Genomic DNA, 22,762 nt, shown 5'->3' on the forward strand with positions numbered 1-22,762 from the left:
AATTTGGGTGTTAATTTATCTTTCCATTTGGCCACATTCATGATTTCTGGAGTGGCTAAAAACCTTTCTTGAGTCATGGATATTTTTGTGAATCATTTGTAAAAGGGCAAGCAAACTATTCATTTATTGTTGCGTTTTGTTTTGTTTCCAGCTTGGTCGTGAGGTGTTGGATATAGCAGCCAAGGCAATAGGGGTGGGAGTGACCACAGCTGAGATAGATAGACTGGTTTATGAGGTAGGATATAGATAGACTGGTTTACAAGTTGTGACTTAGATGGACTGGTGTATGAGGTAAGATATAGATAGACTAGTGTATGAGGTAGGATATAGATAGATTGGTTTACAAGTTGTGACTTAGATGGACTGGTGTATGAGTTAGAATATAGATAGACTGGTTTACAAGTTGTGACTTAGATGGACTGGTGTATGAGTTAGAATATAGATAGACTGGTTTACAAGTTGTGACTTAGATTGACTGGTGTATGAGGTAGGATATAGATAGACTGGTTTACGAGTTGAGATTTAGATGGACTGGTATACAAGGTAGGATTTGACCAGAATATGAAGGAATACTTTGAACATATTAGATTATAGTATATCTTCATAATTTAGATTTAGATCTTGGAATAGCACTTATTGATTGAAGGCTTGTAGGCAATTTCATTGACTGAAGAAATGTAGGCTATATTCTAAGAAACCGTCACTTCGATTATAGAAATCATTCCTTTTAGTGGATTTTATTAAGGCTGTCTAGTGATATATGTGTTTGCCTCTCACCCAAGAGGTTATGGGCTTGATTCCCACCAGCCAAACACCCTACTGGCCTCTCAAAATGGACACCAGTACTGGTTTTTAATAAGGAGTCTGACTCAAGTGTTTTTCTATTAAAGCTATTGGATTTCTTCAAAATTAAGTTAATATAGTTAATAAGTATAAAAGTATAAACTTACTTATTCTATGGCCATTTTCAGGCTTGTATAGACAGACAGTGTTACCCGTCACCTCTCAACTATTACTGCTTCCCTGCCTCCTGTTGCACGTAAGTTTGCATCCATGTTGTGTGGTTTTTTAAAACTTTAATAACGTCCATTTAACACACCCAAACCCCCCCCCCAAGATTATATGGTTAAATTTGCATAAAACTTGCATGGCACATGCTAGATATACAGGGATGGCACATGCTAGATATACAGGGATAAATTGTCAAAAAAAAGTTTTGAATAACTTCGATTAGGACGATTCAACATGTTGATTGAATTTTGGTTTGTATAACATACCCAGGGTTTATTTAAATTCCAGTGATCTCTTGTAAAAATGTTCACAAACAGAATATGATACGCAGATAGTAAGAGGGTTTTTACTCCCTACTCAGATAAGTAGATCTAAAAATTTGACAATGCTAGAAGTTCTTATCTTGCCCACGGGCAAAGATAAAACAAGTACCCGTATGGAACTCCTTTTAAATGGTCATCACATTGTAATTACCTCCCTTGTTGAAGACTATCGTCTGTAGCATCATAGAAACCTTGTCTTGTGGCACTATTTAGAATACTAATTAATTATTTCTTGCTTCAAATGCCACCATAAAACAGTTTTCACACACCTTTGAAGTAATAATGCTTCACTCTCCTCAGAACTATTTAAAGACCGATTTGATTATTTACATAATCTGAATCACTGCAAGCATTTCTATGACAACCACAAATTATCACATATCCATACGCTTTTATTTTTACTACGCACAAAAGAGTTCCAGCAAAAAATACTTTTTTAGTTAATTTTTTTCAACTGAGGTGGGAGAAAAAGCATCTACCATAGTCGCTTGTGTAAGGTAGGTTCATCCCAACCCTAGCAAAGGGTGTTTTGCGGAACTGTTTAAACCTAGTTTTACACAAAACACTCTATTTCCCTGGGTCAGGATGAACCTTTCTTACACTCTCGGCCATGGAAGATACTTATAATCTTCTTTCATGTGTAATTGCATAACATTTACAAGGGGTGTCTCAGAAGTTCGCAGAAGTGTATAATAATTTTTGCAATACTGGTTATATCCAAACAAAAAGCAACAAGTTATGGTAATGAGTACCCAACATTGCAATGTTCACTTATAGATATTTTACATCACCAATAATTTGCGAACACTGTCATTTTCTAATAAATTGTTAAATCCAAACTTTCGTAGAACCAAATATTTTATCTGGGTCCCCACAACTTAAAGTAATAGTGTTTTAATGTATATATTTAGCATTGTTCCTATAAAAGGAATCGTGAAACACTGCTGTGACACTGAAATTCTCAGATTGATTAGAAAAAAAAGAAAGTCTCAATTCTCCGCTTCAGAAAGTTAACTGTTTATCTTTACTGTTTCAGGTCAGTTAATGAGGTGATATGCCATGGAATTCCTGATACACGGAAGTTGGAAGACGGAGATATTGTAAATGGTATATAATTATAATGTCTGCTTTCTATACATGGTTTTTGTTGATCAGATGTTTAGTCAGGATACATCTATAATAACTGGTGGACATGTTCAGGACTTGTCCCAATGATGGCAATTTTTTTTATTAGCTCAACCACTGGAAGAATAAGGAGGGCTATACTACTCGACCCAGCATCGGCGTCCGGTTAAAGTTTTAGGGCAAGTTGGGATTTTCACTTATAAGTCCAATACCCTTCATTCAATTGAATACTTCACACAGTTGTTCAGTGCCATCACATGATGAGGTTAGATAACTCCATATTATCCTTTACACAGCTTATGGCCTCTGATTGACTATGGAACTTGGGTTAAAGTTTTAGGGCAGGTTGGGATATTTATTAATAATTTCTATACCCTTCGTTCAATTGTCTTAATACTTCACACAGAGTTTGTTTAGATTTATGTAGACAGGGATGTTACTCGCATCATATTGATCAAGTATATACGGGTTGGAACGGCAGCTGAAGATCGGGATACGGTATATCGTAAGATGTTTATAATTTAAATAAAATATTGTAAGATTAAAATTATTTGATATTATTTTGAATAAAACAATAAAAAAACATGCATATAAAAAAGCAAAGTTGGGCACTGTCAAAATATTTTTTGTCCGTTGTACGATAAGGTGTGCACTGCCTTGAGACCTGTTTAACATACCAATTCTACAAACTGATGCTATAATGGTCTTGTTTTTTTCTGTAGGTGTTGACATTTTGAGAAAGAAACCTGTACAATATAAGACGCATAACTTCACTTTTCATTCTAGACAGGTTATCACTTACGATATACTGACAGAAAGAAATCTTACTTATAGTCATAAAAGGTACTTTTCAGTGCCATCCAGAAACAAATTGACACATTAAGTACTTTTCAGTGCTTATCCTAACATGAAACGAATAAAAATGAAACAGATTTTGCATTATCATTGTATGGTTTTAAAGATAACCAACGCCATTTTCCGTCACTGTCAACAAACATGTTGGCCAAGATTGGCAGACGATTTTGACATATTTTCTTTGTGTCCTTTAACCCAAAACATAGATTAAAAGTTTTTTCTCAGATTTTCCACAGATTTCTTTGCCTGTGTCTTATACCCAGTCATTTACGGTAACTCCATTTTAACCCTAAATACAAATGATGGCCCTTGATTTTTTTTTTTGATTTTTTTTTTTTTTTTGAAAGGCATATTTGTATATTCTTAATCACATTTTCATAATGGGAAATCAAGTTATTTGAATGACTTGTGTCATTGTTCAGGCAGGCTGGTTGGAGGGCAGCATCAAAGTCACCTTATGTATCGAATAATTTTAGTAAGGTTTGACCAAACTTGGTAATATTACATCGTTATTGTATTCAATTCTGAGTCAAAGCGGTGTAGTTAAGCGCGCTGTCTTACTTCAGCTCTTGATATAAAAAAACTTCTTTACCTTTCATTCAATGCATATAATAAAATGCAAAATTATTGACGACCATCTTACAACAAGAAACATTAACTCCATTTTAACCCTAAATGCAAACTTGCGTCATTGTTCCGGTGGGCTGGTGGGAGGGCAGCATCAGAGTCACCTTATGTATCAAATAATTTTAGCTAGGTTTGACATAAAGAGACCAAACTTGGTATATACAAAGAGTTTATGGAGATCTTTTATGGGAATGCGTTTGAGGCCCCTATGATCAAAGTCAAAGTTACTTCTTGTGTTGCCTGAAAAGACAACATATAGGGGTTACTTTTGTCGGCGGCGGCGTTGGCGACGGCGTCCGCGTCCCATTTTCGCTTGTCCGTGGTATATCTCCTAAACTATTAGTGGTATCAGCTTGAAATTTCATATGTAGATAGATCTAACTGAGGGCAAGTGCAGTGCACAAGAACTGTTACTCTTGCTTCCATATTTTTTGAGTTATTGCCCTTTGTTATTTTTCATGCTTAAAGTTTTGTCCGGGGCATATCTTGTAAAATATAAGAGTTATCAACTTGAAACTTCATATGTAGATAGATCTCATGGAGGGCAAGTGCAGTGCACAATAACAGTAACTCTTGCTTTCTTAGTTTTAAAGTTATTGCCCTTTGTTAATTTTCATGCTTAATGTTTTGTCCGGGGCATATCTTGAAGAATATAAGAGGTATCAACTTGAAACTTCATAGCTAGATAGATCTCATTGAGGGCAAGTGCAGTGCTCAAGAACCGTTACTCTTGCTGCCATATTTTTAGAGTTATTGCCCTTTGTTAATTTTCTTGCTTAGGTTTTGTCTGTGGCATATCTCGTAAACTATAGGAGGTATCAACCGGAAACTTATTCCATAGGTATATCTGATTGAGGGAAAGCGCAGTGCACAAAAACCGTAACTCTTGCATCTATATGTTTAGAGTTATTGCCCTTTGTTAATTTTCAAGCTTAAATTTTGTCCGGGGCATTTCTCGAAAACTATAAAAGTCATCAACTTGAAACTTTATAGATAGATAGATCTTATTGAAGGGGATCGCAGTGCACAAAAACTGTATCTCTTGCTTCCATATTAGAGTTATTGCCCTTTGTTAATTTTCATGTTTAACTTTACCTTGCACACTTTTTTAGCTCACCAGAGCACGAAGTGCTCAAGGTGAGCTATTGTGATCGGTCTTTGTCCGTCGTCCGTCCGTCAACAATTGCTTAAAGAACATCTCCTCTGAAACTACCTGGCCAAATTCAATGAAACTTGACAGGAAGCTTCCTTGGGTGTCCCTCTACAAAAATACAACAAGGATTGTCTATAAATGAATAAAATGCCAATCTAACAGCTATAATGTCGACAGTAAATAATTCGTCAGGCGACACATCCGACTTGCGGAGTATTAGTAATTGAAAAAGGGTTGGTATTGAATATCTTAAGTAAGGGTCTACATATTGTGACCAAACTTGGTTTATAGGAAGAGTTTAAAGAGACCTTTCCTGAGATTGTGTTTTGGGCCCCGAGTGCTATGGTCTAGGTCAAGGTTACTGTTGCTAAAAAAAGAAATATGGTTAGTACTGAATAACTCAAGTAAGGGTTGACATAGTGTGACCAAACTTGGTATATAGGACAAGTTTATGCGGAGCTTTCATGGATTGCCTTTTGGCCCCCTAGGGTCAAGGTCACTGTTACTAAAAATATATTACTGTTTCAGTTATGGTTGACATACTGTGACCAAATTTTATATGTAGGAAAAGTTTATGGAGGATTTTCATGAGATTGTGTTTAGGGCCCTTAGGATCAAGGTCATTGTTACAAATATAGAAGAAAGCAGTTGAAACTGAATCTCTTCTGCCAGTCATTAATCAAAGCGCTGATAGCGCTGCATGAACAGGGTTTTATACGGGTTTTCACCATTATGATTCATGATCATGTGTGTATTAATAAGGTGCTGATATGTTGCACAGTGAATCTAAGAGTCCCTGTGTAAAACAACCACAGGGGCTTCCCCAGTTTATTGAAGAATGATGGTAAATGAAAACTTAATATTTTATTGACAGTAAAATTAATGTCGCTGTGTAAGAAGGCAAACAAGGATGGAGAATGTAACCAATCCAAACAGAACTCCATCATATGGTGTTACATATGAGTATATATATATACTAATCAAACTTTATTCATTTCAAAGAGTTTGCCTATGTTTGCCTTGTTATTCACAAAACAACTTCAAAAATACAACACATTAAAGAGAAATAGTTCTTAATTAAAACGATAAAAATTTAAATAATTGATTTCAAACAATTGTCGATGAAACACCTCAAAAAGTTTAAATCCTCGATATTTTTTCATATTTTCACCAAACCAGCAAAAATAGAAATCGATTCATTTCAATAAAATTCCATTTTCAAAAATAAATGCACAAACATCTGTCTATACGTACACTATAAAAAGTGCATATATATATAAAATAAAGTAAGCATAAAATCTTTAATTTCAAAACTTGTTTTCCTTCATTGTCTATGTAATAAATTACTGCATTGACATTTTGACTCTGCAAAAGTGCATCTTTAATTGCTGTTTCATTCTCATAAACACTATGTATACATGTTAATCCACAAATAATATAATACAACGCAAATGTATGCAAGTAATCATTCATAGTATATCTTGTGAAATAACGTTTATTCGAAGTATTTACCGATTTTAGGAATTCCTAAAGTTGTCATGGAACTGTCATTTCCGCCATTTTGAGACCTGGGAACTTGCAAGTGCGGCATGATACATCGGTTCATTTTCAGAACATGAATGTTATTTATAACTTTTAATGTAATTTTAAACTCTCTTACAATGTTATTTGTTAATAGCAAATCGTAATTCAACAGATGCATCACATGATGCATTACTCTGAACTGATATGTATTTGAACTATTTTGTAACATCCGCGCGTTCCTAACTCGGAAGTCCAAGGTTATGAAAATTATTTTGATTGTGACTTTTGCAAATGAACCAAGGTCACAAAGCATTAAATTGATATTTCCATGACGACAGTTACTGCCCTTTGTTAATATTTGTATGTTGAACTCGATATTTATGCATAATATTGTTGTTGTTTGCTCGACCGAAGTACTGCCTTCTAGGGTTAGGAATTCCAAGCACCGATGCCATTGGCTAGTAATTTCCTAAAGACTTTTAATTGGTCAGAATTCCTAATTCCTAAAATCCAAACCAACTGTCAAGTATATAAGGCAGCGCAATCTGGCAGTGGATATCTTATATCTTATATTTTTGATCACTCAACCATTAACATTCTAACACGACAAGATCTTAGAAATCCTAAAATGGCAACGCCATATGTAATTCCAAAACTGGTAGGCACTATTTAAACACATAAATATATTCTACAGTTACATTGCTATTTAAAAGCTAATATTATTTATTTACTGAGAAGATAAAACGCTGATTATAATTACGCAGACATGATAATAATGATTGTTTTGCTTCCAAAGAGACACTGCGTTGCACCGCCATGAACCCGTTAATTTATATGCATGTGTTTCATGTATATTTAAGTAAGGGAGCCATAAATTAGACGTCTTCGGAAATGAAAGTCTTTGTTGTTGTTTTTGACGAAATTGTTCCAACGGTCAATTAGAATAGAAGCCATCCTGACGAAGGCAAAATGTGTTACATCTATATGGACAGCAACTCTCTTCTTTTTCAATATCGTCAAGTAACTCGTCAGTACTTTAGCACGTTTGTTAATCCCACGTGGCCTATCACATGGTGTTTTAAGCAGGGAAACTGTGCGATCATTGAGATCAATGAGACCATTGTTGCTTTCTATCTCATTCCAGGTTTTAAGATGAGAATACATTTGTAATTCCTAAGCGAGGGTGGGTCTTTATGTCCAGGTTACCATAATATGTAGCAGTTTAATAGTTCAAACAACAAACACAGTGTGCTTCAAAGTCTCTTTATTCAACATTATCTAATGTAGATATAATATCGGACCGTCCTGAAAATCTAAATCTAAACAATCATAAGATAATGAATAATAACATGTTTATAAGTTAACATCGTAAATAGTCTAATATCTTATATAATTTAATCGTGTGCAGTGGCAGATTAAATTAAATGGCTAAAGCATATAAAACACACATATAATACAAGCGATTACAACAACAACAACAACACAGTACATCATAAATCAAAACATTGACATGGAACTTACTGATTTATGGAATCCAACACTCTTACTCCCTCGTACTCCCATGGTGACTTTTGTTATCCATGCATGTTATCATCTGTAACCAAACCCACATGTATTAGTATATGAAAAGAGGCTAAAAGAATATCACGGAACTGCCATTCTCGTTTTAAATACAAAATCTGCTGATGTCGTAAAAATACACGACAAAATTAAATAAATGCAGCTAAATGAAATAATGATCATTCCAATCCATTGCTAACTTAAGACAAACACAAAAGACTACAAATGCAAATCAATACTAACCATCAGAACATCAGATTCCAAGTTAAACAATCAAGTTTTCTAAAACAAAGTAAAACAAACATCTCTGTAGACTTCAACTATGCACGACAATCAATCAAGCTTGAGATTTCCTGCTTCTTCTTTACAAAGGTAAGGGAGAGAAATCTGATTAACTTACTGCATTATCTCATTACAGGATTATCTCTCTTCGAGTGTAAATTCACTTGGCTTCATCATTGTGTCACGTAATTGAATGATGCGCTTTGACTGGATAGTAATTCTTTGTTTACGTTTCGATGTTCATTCATTTTTGGCACATGGATACTACTTTAATGTTATCTTTCAACAGTTCAACAGATCAAATTATTTAAATAGATATTGCGTTATGATTGCTTCTTGCTTTGTCAAATCGACCTCGGTTATTGGAAACGTAGCTTGTAATTTATATAGTCTGCACTTTTTCAAACTATATTTTTGGTGGTAAATCGGCTGGCGACATTTGTTACTATTAATGGGAATTTTATGTTGTGAGTGTCGAGTTTGTGGCTACACTGAACAGGGTTGAAAACAACCCTGTTCAAAAACCTGGTTTGTCACATCGTGATTCTTGTTCACTTTTTAATTTGATTGTTTTATTGCTTTTGACAGGCACATATTACATTGTTATTGTATTCACTTCTAGCTCAAAGCGGTGTAGTCAAGCCCGCTGTCAGCTCTTGTTTTAATTGTATTCCCAAACAGCTTAGTCAGTAAAATATGTAGAAATTGGTATATACTTACTGTGTTTGTCATTCACATGCCCCAAAATACCAGGGAACATACTGGGTGGACAAATATTTAGAAGCTGATTAAATGAACAAGTGTATAAAGGCCCATAACTCTTGATTCAGTAATCTTTGAGTTATGCCCCTTGTTCAACTCGAAATAAAACCCGTAAAAGATGAGCATAGGCCGTGGCACAGCGTCACTCTTGTACATCCAAAGATTCTCCTTAATTTACTGTATTTGTTTTCATAACACCAAATAATCTGTTGCAGACCCTATATGTTTGTGTCATTTTTTGTTCCCTTTTTAAAATAACTTAAAATACCATTTTTCTTTTTCAGTGGATATAACTGTTTACTACAAGGGCTATCATGGTGATCTGAATGAGACGTTTTACGTGGGAAAAGTGGATGAACGATATAAGAAATTGGTCCGAGTGGCCTGGGAGTGTCTCGACCTTGCAATTAAAGAAGGTATGTTGAACTATCTGTGATAGAGAAGTATGCGTGCTGGGGCGGACTTTTTGATGTGTTGGAATTTTTTGTTACCTCGTCTGTTTTTCCTTTGATGTTGTTGTGCAAAAAAGTTTGATCCGTGTTTTAAACTCCACAATTGTTCACTAAATTCAAATGTAACTTGGTACATACATTGCCAAAGACAAGAAGCAAGGCACATAACTCTGGCTTCAATAATTGTTGAGTGGTGCCCCTGAAAAGAAATGTAATATTTTAAACCTTGTTTTTCTGAAAAAATCAACACTGACAAGTGTTGGCGTTGCTCTGCATCGCTCTGTTAATGGCTATCATCATACAAGAGTATGACCTAATTCAACAGTGTCTATTCTGGGATGAGTCTTTGCTGGATTTAACATATTTTATCAGAGATCAGGCATATTTTTTGTACTGATGAGTGAAAATCATGCGCATAATTTATTTAAAGGGTCTAGGAACCAAACTTATTCTTTAAACAAGCATAGCTTTAAACAAGCATAGAATTGTAAAAGCTAGCTAGTAGGAGGTTGATGATATGTTACATGGTTAAAAAAATTAACGCAACAATCATGTTGCTGTCTCATCTGTTATTCCACATTTATAATAGTGCATAATGGTTTCCCGGATTAAATTATATCTGATTAAGAGCACAGATAATTATACCCACGCTATATTTTAAACTTACTGGGATTTATGTGGTAGCCAACCCCAGTAAACTTGAATTGGAGAAATGCGCAAAAACTGCAAAAGATGCGTGCGCAGTAAGTGATGTGATACATCAGTAAGTAGGATTCAATATGTTGTACACTATGATTCAATTTTATGTAAGTTTTTGAAAACTTTCTTTTTCTCTTGCAATTGTATCATCTGGTGTCTAGCCCCTTTAAGGTCTAAAGCTGTTATATTTCCAGTCAGCATATTTGTTAACATGAGCACACCAGTAAGAAAAACCAAAAGGTGGGAAAATTTATAGAAATAAATATATTTTTTTTTGTGAAAAAGAAGATGGAGGGAGTCAACTGTAACCAATATTAATGTTTTACTTTTTGTCAAGTGGTTATGCTTGTAAACAAAGTGCAGACGCAATCCGTCATCATGAATTCAAAACAAACAAGCAGAGGAGAATATTCCAAACTCTGTCAAATATGTGTAATCATTAAAATATGTACAATGATTCAAAATGTAATGTTCCTTTTTTAGAAGCACATCCCCCCTAAGATTACATTGATATAAAGCTTCAGATAGTATTCTAAAGAATTCTAGAATAAACAGCTTACTTCAATCACAAGGGTTATTCTATATAAACATATAACCTACCCAAGGAAGGCAAAATTATATAGGGGAAGTTTATTCTGCTACAAGTTTAAAAAAAAATGCAAGGGAAAATGGTCTTATTTAGCAGTGCTTCTTGGGGTGAGTTTGATGGAAAAGCAATTGGTTGTTTTCCACTTTTTATGCCCCCACAAAGTGGCGCATATAGGGTTGCCCTTGTCCGTACGTACGTCTGTCCGTACGTACGTACGTACGTCCCGAAGATTGTTTCCGATCTAATTCTTGAAAACCGTTTGTCCAATCCTCACCAAACTTCAAACACATGTTTGTGACCATAATATCTTGATCAAGTTCGAAAGTCATGGAAATCGCTTTAGTCATTTAGGAGTTACGGCCCTTTTTTGCCAAAAATTCCCGAAGATTGTTTCCGATCTAATTCTTGAAAACCGTTTGTCCAATCCTCACCAAACTTTAAACACATGTTTGTGACCATAATATCTTGATCAAGTTCGATAGTCATGGAAATCGCTTTAGTCATTTAGGAGTTACGGCCCTTTTTTGCCAAAAATACTTCAAAAATATATGTTTCCAATCTAATTCTTGAAAAGTATGTGTCCAATCCTCACCAAACTTTACATACATGATTGTGACCATAATATCTTGATCAAGTTCGATAGCCATGGAAATCGCTTTTGTCATTTAGGAGTTACGGCCCTTTATTTGCAAAAAAAGACTTGAAAAATACGTCCCGAAGATTGTTTCCGATCTAATTCTTGAAAACTGTTTGTCCAATCCTCACCAAACTTTTAACACATGTTTGTGACCATAATATCTTGATCAAGTTCGATAGCCATGGAAATCGCTTTAATCATTTAGGAGTTAGGGCCCTCAGATTATCCTGAATAATCATTATGGCTTATTTTCTGTGACAAAAAATCTAAGTGGGGGCATCCGTGTCCTATGGACACATTTCTAGTTTATGCTCAATTAATGACGTTATTTAGATACCACAAATTTCGCAATAGATTATCGATAAAAAATATGTGAAACAACCACAATTAATTTGCTTTTCCATAAACCCACACCAAATTGATGTCATTATCATCAGATTTGTTTTTTAATCAATTTGGTGTGGGCAGGTGATGAAGTAATAAAAATAAATAAAGATATGATTTAGTTTTGCTTGGGTGGGCGGGTGGGCGGCCGAGCTGCTTCAAACTCACCTATGAAACTGAATAACTTAAGTAAGGGTTGACATATTTTGACCAAACTTGGTCTATAACAAGAGTTTATGGGTACCTTTCATAGAATTGCGCTTGGGGTCCCTAGTGTCAAGGTCAAGGTCACTGTTAGTAAAAATACGGTTGAAACTGAATAACTTTAGTTAGGGATGACATATCTTGACTAAATTTGGTCTATAGGAAGAGTTTATGGAGACCTTTCATGGGATTGCGTTTGGGGTCCTTAGGGTCAAGGTCAAGGTCACTGTTACTAAAAATAGAAAAACGGTTGAAACTGGATAACTTTAGTTAGGGATGACATATCTTGACTTAACTTGGTCTATATGAAGAGTTTATGTAGACCTTTCATGCGATTGCGTTTGGGGTCCCTAGGGTCAAGGTCACTGTTACTAAAAATAGAAAATGGTTGAAACTGAATTCTTTTAGTTAGGGATGACATATCTTGACTAAACTTGGTCTATAGGAAGAGTTTATGGAGACCTTTCATGGGATTGCATTTGGGGTCCCTAGGGTCAAGATCACTGTTACTAAAAATAGAAAACGGTTGAAACTGAATAACTTTTGTAAGAGATAACATATCTTGACTAAACTTGGTCTATAGGAAGAGTTTATGGAGACCTTTCATGGGATTGCGTTTGGGGTCCCTAGGTTTAAGGTCGAGGTCACTGTTACTAAAAATAGAAAAACAGTTGAAACCGAATAACTTTAGTTAGGGTTGACATATCTTGACCAAACTTGGTCTATAGAAAGATTTTATGGGTACCTTTCATGGGATTGTGTTTGGGGACCCTAGGGTCAAGGTCACTGTTACTAAAAATAGAAAAACGGTTGAAACTGAATATTTTTAGTTAGGGATGACATATCTTGACCAAACTTGATCTATAGGAAGAGTTTATTGATACCTTTCATGGGATTGCATTTGGGCTCCCTAGATTCAAGGTCAAGGTCACTGTTACTAAAAATATAAAAATGGTTGAAACTGAATAACTTAAGTTAGGGTTGACATATCCTGACCCAACTTGGTATAAAGGAAGAGTTTATGGATACCTTTCAATAGATTGCATTTGGGGTCCCTAGGGTCAAGGTCACTGTTACTAAAAATAGAAAAACCTACACAGGCTGAAGTTCTTCTGTCAATCATTAAAAACCTGGTTTCGTCGCATTGCGGCGTTTCTTGTCTTAATATTTATATTTGAATATATTGCAGTCAAACCTGGGGTTCGCTACCGAGACATCGGATCCTTTATACAGAAACACGCCCAGGCTAATGGGTTCTCTGTTGTAAGAAGTTACTGCGGACATGGAATACACTCGTAAGTTATAGGGTTTTCCCTAGAGTGTTGTGGTTGTGAGGTTGACAAATAAGAGGTACTTGTATCTGGGATATATATGGGGTCCAAACATGAGAATTCAAAATGTGAGACCATAGTTTGGAAACTCTCAGGGAGGCAGATTTTCTGCATTCTGGAAATCCATGCTCTTTTTGTAGCTTTCATTGAAGCTTTAAGGATTTGCCACAAAAAGCCCCATTTTCTTGCCAAAAAAACCCCCATACAGCTCCTTTGTAAAAGCTGCATTTGTCTCAGTCAATATTGCTATACTTTTGCCCCTTTAAGCACAACTTTAGCTACGCTGCTAGCACAACTTCAGCTACGCTGCTAGCACAACTTTAGCTAAGCTGCTAGCACAACTTTAGCTAAGCTGCTAGCACAATTTCAGCTAAGCTGCTAGCACAATTTCAGCTAAGCTGCTAGCGCAACTTTAGCTAAGCTGCTAGCGCAACTTTAGCTTAGCTGCTAGCACAACTTTAGCCAAAAAAATTTTGCAATTGTAATTCTCAGTTTGAATTAAGTTTTATTTGTTAAAACAAAACTTAATTGGTATCAAAAGATTCTTTGACAAAATGAAAATTAATTAACAACACAAGATTAACAGCCGGATCTGCGCTACAAGCTGACTATCAATTAGGGTGATAATGTTTTGTATATTTTATGATTTCCATGAACAGAGTCAAAATATCTATTCTACCTTTGAAGTTGCTTTTCCTAAAACCAAGGCTTTACATCTGTACTCTACACCTATCACGTGTTAAGTTTCTTTTTAATGTTTAATGTTCTTGTTTGTGAATTAATTTATTAATAAATCCATTTTATTCACAATTAAACTTTATTTTTATGTTTTCAAAAGTGGTTTTATAGCTGATTAATGTCTACCATGCGCAAATTTTAATAAACAGATTACACTTAAAATAAAATACATTAAATTGACATTTATTTATTAATTTCTATTTAAATAGTTATACATCATTAAAATGTTTGCAAATAAATTAAAGTATTATAATCTTTAAAATCCTTTTAAAAGGCAAGATTTTTAAAGTATGGTATGTTGATATGGCAAGGGGTTAAAGCAGGGTGGCCACCTTTGGGAAAAGGTCAATGCGACTGCTTAAGACAGGTGGCCACTTAATCCAGGTTAGAAATTTCTGCCACTTTTTTTAAACACAGGTTGATTATATGCCTTGACAATCACCTCACACCACCATCAGTATCATTAAAGAAGTTTTAATACAAATGTAGATAAAATATCATTATTGCAAAATTATGAATAGAATGCAGTAGATAGATGTTTTATACATAGCATAAACAAAAAACACCAAAAATCAGTCCACACAACTACATTAACAAGTTCACTTTACAAAGTAATCTTGTCATTTTCGTTCGCTTCTCTCAAGTCTCTAATCTAAAGTGCATGAACAAATCCTGTGCTGACATTATCATGTCAAGTATGTCATTCTGTGAGCATTGCAGAGCATATGTTTTAATACTTGCGTCCATCCACAGTTAAATATCTTGGCAACACTTCTTGCACTACGACTGTTTTCTAATAATTTAATACACTTGACATACTAGTATTCTTTTAGAGTCAAACACTTTGGAATTGTCTTACTCTCAGTCATAATCAAAATTAAAAAGAATGCAATGTAAATATCCATGCACTTTGAAAATTAATATTGAAACAAATACGAATCGTAACTGGTTTCATACCCTCAAGTGACAATGCAGACTGTGAACTCATATTAACCGTGTTCTTTGTCAGTATTTGATAATTAACTTTGTAATTAATAATGTTTATTCAAGTTTCTTTATTAATTGTGTCAATTCTGATCAAAACATTGCCCAAAGTGTTATAAACATGATTTCTTGATGAGTAAACATGCATGGCAATCGTGTGATGTTATATGCATTTTTATTTGATGACGGAAATATCCGAAGCCGTCATACTTTTCCATAAACTTCAATATGCAATTAGAGCTGTGTATTGGAAAATTATATTAGCGAAAGTGTCAGTGACAAAGGATTAGTGGCTGATAATTAGTGTTTATATGGCTTCATGGCTTCGAAAATAAGTGACAGTGGCCGCATTAGACATTTGGCTGCTTAATGCACTTTATACTGTAAAAATGTACAGGGGGAATTCGGAGTGCCTGAGAAGGCAGGTGGCCTATAAAAGCAGGTGACCGTTTCACCAGGTTTGATTGTAGGAGCAAGTTCTGTAGGCAATATGCTGTTTCGAAAGAACGACTAAAAATCTGTCTTTATCTGAATCAAAACAGCGCTATCCGGATAAAAACCAACAGAAAAAGAGCGTGAAAGGTTTAATCCTGCTCCTGCATGGTTTTTAAATTAAGATTTGCTTTGCAACAACCTTAATCAAAATAGTGCTTTACACAAGGCAAAATTTCTAGCCACAGGACCTAGTGCACTGAATGCTATCTTACAGTAGCTTAGGATTTAGGTATTTAGCATTTGATAGCAAATAGTTTCAGCAAGGAAGCCCAGCCTTCAATTGATTGCTTAAGCATAGCAGCCCAACCGTCAATTGATTGCGTAAGCAAGGCAGCCCAGCCCTCCATTGACTGCTTAAGCAAGGCAGCCCAGCCTTACATTGATTGCTTAAGCAAGGCAGCCCAGCCTTCAATTGATCGCTTAAGCATGGCAGCCCAGCCCTCTATTGATTGCATTAGCAAGGCAGCCAAGCCTTTAATTGATTGCTTAAGCAAGGCAGCCCAGCCTTCAATTGATTGCTTAAGCAAGGCAGCCCAGCCTTTAATTGATTGCTTAAGCAAGGCAGCCCAGCCTTTAATTGATTGCATTAGCAAGGCAGCCCAGCCTTTAATTGATTGCTTAAGCAAGGCAGCCCAGCCTTTAATTGATTGCATTAGCAAGGCAGCCCAGCTTTTAATTGATTGCTTAAGCATGGCAGCACAGCCCTCCATTGATTGCATTAGCAAGGCAGCCCAACCTTCAATTGATTACTTAAGCAAAGCAGCCCAGCCTTCCATTGATGGCTTAAGTAAGGCAGTCCAACCCTACATTGATTGCATTAGCAAAGCAGCCCAGCCTTCAATTGACTGCTTAAGCAAGGCAGCCAAGCCTTCCATTGATTGCTTAAGCAAGGCAGTCCAGCCTTCAATTGATTGCTTAAGCATGGCAGCACAGCCCTCCATTGATTGCATTAGCAAGGCAGCACAGCCTTCAATTGATTGCTTAAGCAAAGCAGCCCAGCCTTCCATTGATGACTTAAGTAAGGCAGCCCAGCCTTCAATTGATTGCTTAAGCAAGGCAGCCCAGCCTTTAATTGATTGCTTAAGCAAGGCAGCACAGCCTTTAATTGATTGCATTAGCAAGGCAGCACAGCCTTTAATTGATTGCTTAAGCATGGCAGCACAGCTCTCCATTGACTGCTTAAGCAAGGCAGCCAAGCCTTCAATTGATTGCTTAAGCAAAGCAGCTCAGCCTTCCATTGTTTGCTTAAGCATGGCAGCCCAGCCTTCATTTGATTGCTTAAGCAAGGCAGCCCAGCCTTTAATTGATTGCATTAGCAAGGCAGCCCAGCTTTTAATTGATTGCTTAAGCATGGCAGCACAGCCCTCCATTGATTGCATTAGCAAGGCAGCCCAACCTTCAATTGATTACTTAAGCAAAGCAGCTCAGCCTTCCATTGATGGCTTAAGTAAGGCAGCCCAACCCTACATTGATTGTTAAGCAAGGCAGCCCAGCCTTCAATTGATCGCTTAAGCATGGCAGCACAGCCCTTCATTGATTGCATAAGCAAGGCAGCCAGGCCTTCAATTGATTGCTTAAGCAAGGCAGCCCAGGCTTTAATTGATTGCATTAGCAAGGCAGCCCAGCCTTTAATTGATTGCTTAAGCATGGCAGCACAGCCCTCCATTGATTGCATTAGCAAGGCAGCACAGCCTTCAATTGATTGCTTAAGCAAGGCAGCCCAGCCTTCCATTGATGGCTTAAGTAAGGCAGCCCAGCCTTCAATTGATTGCTTAAGCAAGGCATCACAGTCTTTAATTGATTGCATTAGCAAGGCAGCCCAGCCTTTAATTGATTGCTTAAGCATGGCAGCACAGCTCTCCATTGATTGCATTAGCAAGGCAGCCTAACCTTCAATTGATTGCTCAAGCAAAGCAGCCCAGCCTTCCATTGATTGCTTAAGTAAGGCAGCCCAACCCTACATTGATTGCATTAGCAAAGCAGCCCAGCCTTCAATTGACTGCTTAAGCAAGGCAGCCCAGCCTTCCATTGATTGCTTAAGCAAGGCAGCCCAGCCTTCAATTGATTGCTTAAGCATGGCAGCACAGCCCTCCATTGATTGCATTAGCAAGGCAGCACAGCCTTCAATTGATTGCTTAAGCAAAGCAGCCCAGCCTTCCATTGATGGCTTCAGTAAGGCAGCCCAGCCTTCAATTGATTGCTTAAGCATGGCAGCACAGCTCTCCATTGACTGCTTAAGCAAGGCAGCCAAGCCTTCCATTGATTGCTTAAGCAAGGCAGCCCAGCCTTCAATTGATTGCTTAAGCATGGCAGCACAGCCCTCCATTGATTGCATTAGCAAGGCAGCACAGCCTTCAATTGATTGCTTAAGCAAAGCAGCCCAGCCTTCCATTGATGACTTAAGTAAGGCAGCCCAGCCTTCAATTGATTGCTTAAGCAAGGCAGCCCAGCCTTTAATTGATTGCTTAAGCAAGGCAGCACAGCCTTTAATTGATTGCATTAGCAAGGCAGCACAGCCTTTAATTGATTGCTTAAGCATGGCAGCACAGCTCTCCATTGACTGCTTAAGCAAGGCAGCCAAGCCTTCAATTGATTGCTTAAGCAAAGCAGCTCAGCCTTCCATTGTTTGCTTAAGCATGGCAGCCCAGCCTTCAATTGATTGCTTAAGCAAGGCAGCCCAGCCTTTAATTGATTGCATTAGCAAGGCAGCCCAGCTTTTAATTGATTGCTTAAGCATGGCAGCACAGCCCTCCATTGATTGCATTAGCAAGGCAGCCCAACCTTCAATTGATTACTTAAGCAAAGCAGCTCAGCCTTCCATTGATGGCTTAAGTAAGGCAGCCCAACCCTACATTGATTGTTAAGCAAGGCAGCCCAGCCTTCAATTGATCGCTTAAGCATGGCAGCACAGCCCTTCATTGATTGCATAAGCAAGGCAGCCAGGCCTTCAATTGATTGCTTAAGCAAGGCAGCCCAGGCTTTAATTGATTGCATTAGCAAGGCAGCCCAGCCTTTAATTGATTGCTTAAGCATGGCAGCACAGCCCTCCATTGATTGCATTAGCAAGGCAGCACAGCCTTCAATTGATTGCTTAAGCAAGGCAGCCCAGCCTTCCATTGTTTGCTTAAGCATGGCAGCCCAGCCTTCCATTGATGGCTTAAGCATGGCAGCCCAGCCTTCCATTGATGGCTTAAGTAAGGCAGCCCAGCCTTCAATTGATTGCTTAAGCAAGGCATCACAGTCTTTAATTGATTGCATTAGCAAGGCAGCACAGCCTTTAATTGATTGCTTAAGCATGGCAGCACAGCTCTCCATTGATTGCATTAGCAAGGCAGCCTAACCTTCAATTGATTGCTCAAGCAAAGCAGCCCAGCCTTCCATTGATTGCTTAAGTAAGGCAGCCCAACCCTACATTGATTGCATTAGCAAAGCAGCCCAGCCTTCAATTGACTGCTTAAGCAAGGCAGCCCAGCCTTCCATTGATTGCTTAAGCAAGGCAGCCCAGCCTTCAATTGATTGCTTAAGCATGGCAGCACAGCCCTCCATTGATTGCATTAGCAAGGCAGCACAGCCTTCAATTGATTGCTTAAGCAAAGCAGCCCAGCCTTCCATTGATGGCTTAAGTAAGGCAGCCCAGCCTTCAATTGATTGCTTAAGCAAGGCAGCCCAGCCTTTAATTGATTGCTTAAGCAAGGCAGCATAGCCTTTAATTGATTGCATTAGCAAGGCAGCACAGCCTTTAATTGATTGCTTAAGCAAGGCAGCACAGTCTTTAATTGATTGCTTAAGCATGGCAGCACAGCTCTCCATTGATTGCATTAGCAAGGCAGCCTAGCCTTCAATTGATTGCTCAAGCAAAGCAGCCCAGCCTTCCATTGATGGCTTAAGTAAGGCAGCCCAACCCTACATTGATTGCATTAGCAAAGCAGCCCAGCCTTCAATTGACTGCTTAAGCAAGGCAGCCCAGCCTTCCATTGATTGCTTAAGCAAGGCAGCCCAGCCTTCAATTGATTGCTTAAGCATGGCAGCACAGCCCTCCATTGATTGCATTAGCAAGGCAGCACAGCCTTCAATTGATTGCTTAAGCAAAGCAGCCCAGCCTTCCATTGATGGCTTCAGTAAGGCAGCCCAGCCTTCAATTGATTGCTTAAGCAAGGCAGCCCAGCCTTTAATTGATTGCTTAAGCAAGGCATCACAGCCTTTAATTGATTGCATTAGCAAGGCAGCACAGCCTTTAATTGATTGCTTAAGCATGGCAGCACAGCTCTCCATTGACTGCTTAAGCAAGGCAGCCAAGCCTTCAATTGATTGCTTAAGCAAGGCAGCTCAGCCTTCCATTGTTTGCTTAAGCAAGGCAGCCCAGCCTTCATTTGATTGCTTAAGCAAGGCAGCCCAGCCTTTAATTGATTGCTTAAGCAAGGCAGCACAGTCTTTAATTGATTGCTTAAGCATGGCAGCACAGCCCTCCATTGATTGCATTAGCAAGGCAGCACAGCCTTCAATTGATTGCTTAAGCAAAGCAGCCCAGCCTTCCATTGATGGCTTCAGTAAGGCAGCCCAGCCTTCAATTGATTGCTTAAGCATGGCAGCACAGCTCTCCATTGACTGCTTAAGCAAGGCAGCCAAGCCTTCAATTGATTGCTTAAGCAAGGCAGCCCATTCTTCAATTGATTGCTTAAGCAAGGCAGCAGCCCAGCTGTCAATTGATTGCTAAAGCAAGGCAGCAGCCTAACCTTTAATTGATTGCTAAAGCAAGGCAGCAGCCGAGCCTCCCATTGATTGAAGTCGATGTTTGTGTGGTAATGGCCCGTGTTCAATAAGCATTTAAAACTTATGCTCAGAAAGCCTCGGTAATTAAATCTAGTTTATTGCACAACAAATTTTACTGCCCAGTGAACACAATCCCAATTCACTCATTATTGTTAGATCAATCTAATATTTTTTAGTAATTATGACTCTTAAATATTTAACCAACACCCAACAACATTTAGTTCAAACATCAAATCTTGTGATGTAATGGGAATTTAATACGGTGTGTGGCATTTATGCTTCACAAAAAATATGTTTGATTTTGAAATAGATTGTGTAAAATTTCTGCATTCCAAAGAAATGGATTGAGATGCATAATGCGTTATAAGTGGGCGGATTTGTTAAGACAATGCTTAGGCTCTGAACTACAATCATTACAAATTTATGTTTATGCCATCTTTTTAAAAAAAAAATATATTTTCATATGTTGGATGATCATGTCAGTGTGTTGGTCAACAACAGTCAAGGTCAGGGGCAACAGTCATATGAAGACTTTGACCCCCAGTTCTAGTTTATAACACTTACTACAATTTCATAACAACTTTGTACTTTTAATTCAGTTGTTATTTTATGGAGAGAAAAAAGTTTTTTTTGTCATTTTGCCTTTGGTGTCATCGGCATGGATGTCCGTGCAAACAGTTACCCTCGGCCATAACTAAAAAATAACAGTTTAAGTATTCAAATGAAACTTGGTACACATGTTGCCAGCAACAATATACATAAATTACGTACAGCATAACTCTGGCTTTGATAATTGTCAAGTTATGTCCCTTGATAAAAAATAATGCAAAAACTTGAACATGCCCATTACTTAATAACTATTCAAGATATACACATAAAACTTTGTACACATGTTACTTGTGACTAAGTTCACATCTGTAGCAAGGCCCATGATCTTTGCTTTTATGATTTGATTGAAAAGTTATGCCCCTTGATAGTATTATCTGAAAACAACATTGGCCATATCTGAAAAATCATTTTTCTGATATTCAAATGAAACACTGCACACATTTAACCAGTTTAAATGTGCACATGTGAAGCAAAGCATTTAAGTTTCGCGTTATGCTCCCTTTTTATTAAAAAAAAAACAGATGAAGGTGGCACTCATCTTTTTAAAAACACTTTCATTCAATCTTCTGGGGGCATAATGTTTGACAAACATCTCTGGTTATTTCAGTGTTTCAAAAATCAGCTAAATAAATACTTTTGGAGGAAATAGGGCCTGTTGAAGAGTCATTGTATTTCTGTTGGATGTCTATCAGAAACTATTTCTAACAATGTTTTTAACTGTTTTTCAGATTGTTCCATACAGCACCCAATGTTCCTCATTATGCCAGTAAGTATTTGGGGCACACTCTTGTAGCTCCTGTTTTTGGAAGACAAAACATCAAGACATTGTGCTAGCTTTATTGTTGTCATTGTCAATGCTGAAATCTTTATTTAATCTTTAGCCAATATTTTGTAAGCGTTAAGATAAGTTATTTGAAAATAGCAATTTTTCTTTTTTTTCTCTAGAATTTAAGTGTGCACAGTAAACATCATGTGCAGACCTTGTGAGCTTGTGCTAACTTCAATCACGCCGGGAACACATGTTCACAACGACTGTTATTAACAGCAAGCACAGTTGTTGCTAGATTTATGACTGGCACTATTATATTTGTCATAGTACGTGCATTGATTGCCCGAGAAAGATATATATTGCTTATTACCTATTACTTTTGGTGTCAGTGGCGGCAGTGTCATCAAAACCTTACTCTCCAATCATCATGAAACATGGTGACAGTGTTCATTGGCAAATTATGTCTCAGTCAAGTTTGACCATTTAATAAATTGTATCGTTAACTCCACAATTGTGCCCCTCAGACGTTAAAATATAGTTGTAAGTGCTCCAGTTAGGCCTAAAAAGCAGGGTGGGGCACCCCGATGCCCTTTTTTCTAGCACCCTGCTGTGCCCTTCTGTGTGACGAAGTCAATTTTAAGAAATAATTTAAAAAAATGATATACAAAAAAATGTATACGGTATATATATAAACATAATTTTGACACTAAATTTAAGATAAGTTGACAACAGTTAAGGTATACATAACAAACTATTATTATTGAAAAAGTTCAGATACAAATACACAATAAGAATAGAACATTTGCCTTTGCAAGTGGCTCATTCAGGCTTGTTTAATGGGCATCAAAAATTCCCTTTTTAACCTTTTTAAATCCTGGA

At 37.2% G+C, this 22,762-nt stretch overlaps 1 protein-coding gene across 1 annotated transcript in view; it reads left to right on the forward strand.

Moving 5' to 3' along the window:
- Positions 1 to 22,762, forward strand: part of LOC128225210 (methionine aminopeptidase 1-like) — a 35,079-nt gene that overhangs the window by 6,868 nt on the left and 5,449 nt on the right. Inside the window, exons 6-11 of the mRNA XM_052935282.1 lie at positions 152 to 235; positions 972 to 1,039; positions 2,371 to 2,441; positions 9,507 to 9,638; positions 13,377 to 13,482; positions 21,843 to 21,880. Coding sequence (XP_052791242.1) covers positions 152 to 235; positions 972 to 1,039; positions 2,371 to 2,441; positions 9,507 to 9,638; positions 13,377 to 13,482; positions 21,843 to 21,880 — 499 coding nt within the window. The remainder of the gene's footprint in view (positions 1 to 151; positions 236 to 971; positions 1,040 to 2,370; positions 2,442 to 9,506; positions 9,639 to 13,376; positions 13,483 to 21,842; positions 21,881 to 22,762) is intronic.

This window comes from Mya arenaria, chromosome 2 (assembly GCF_026914265.1).
Source record: "Mya arenaria isolate MELC-2E11 chromosome 2, ASM2691426v1".
Classification (NCBI taxonomy): Eukaryota; Metazoa; Mollusca; class Bivalvia; order Myida; family Myidae; genus Mya; species Mya arenaria.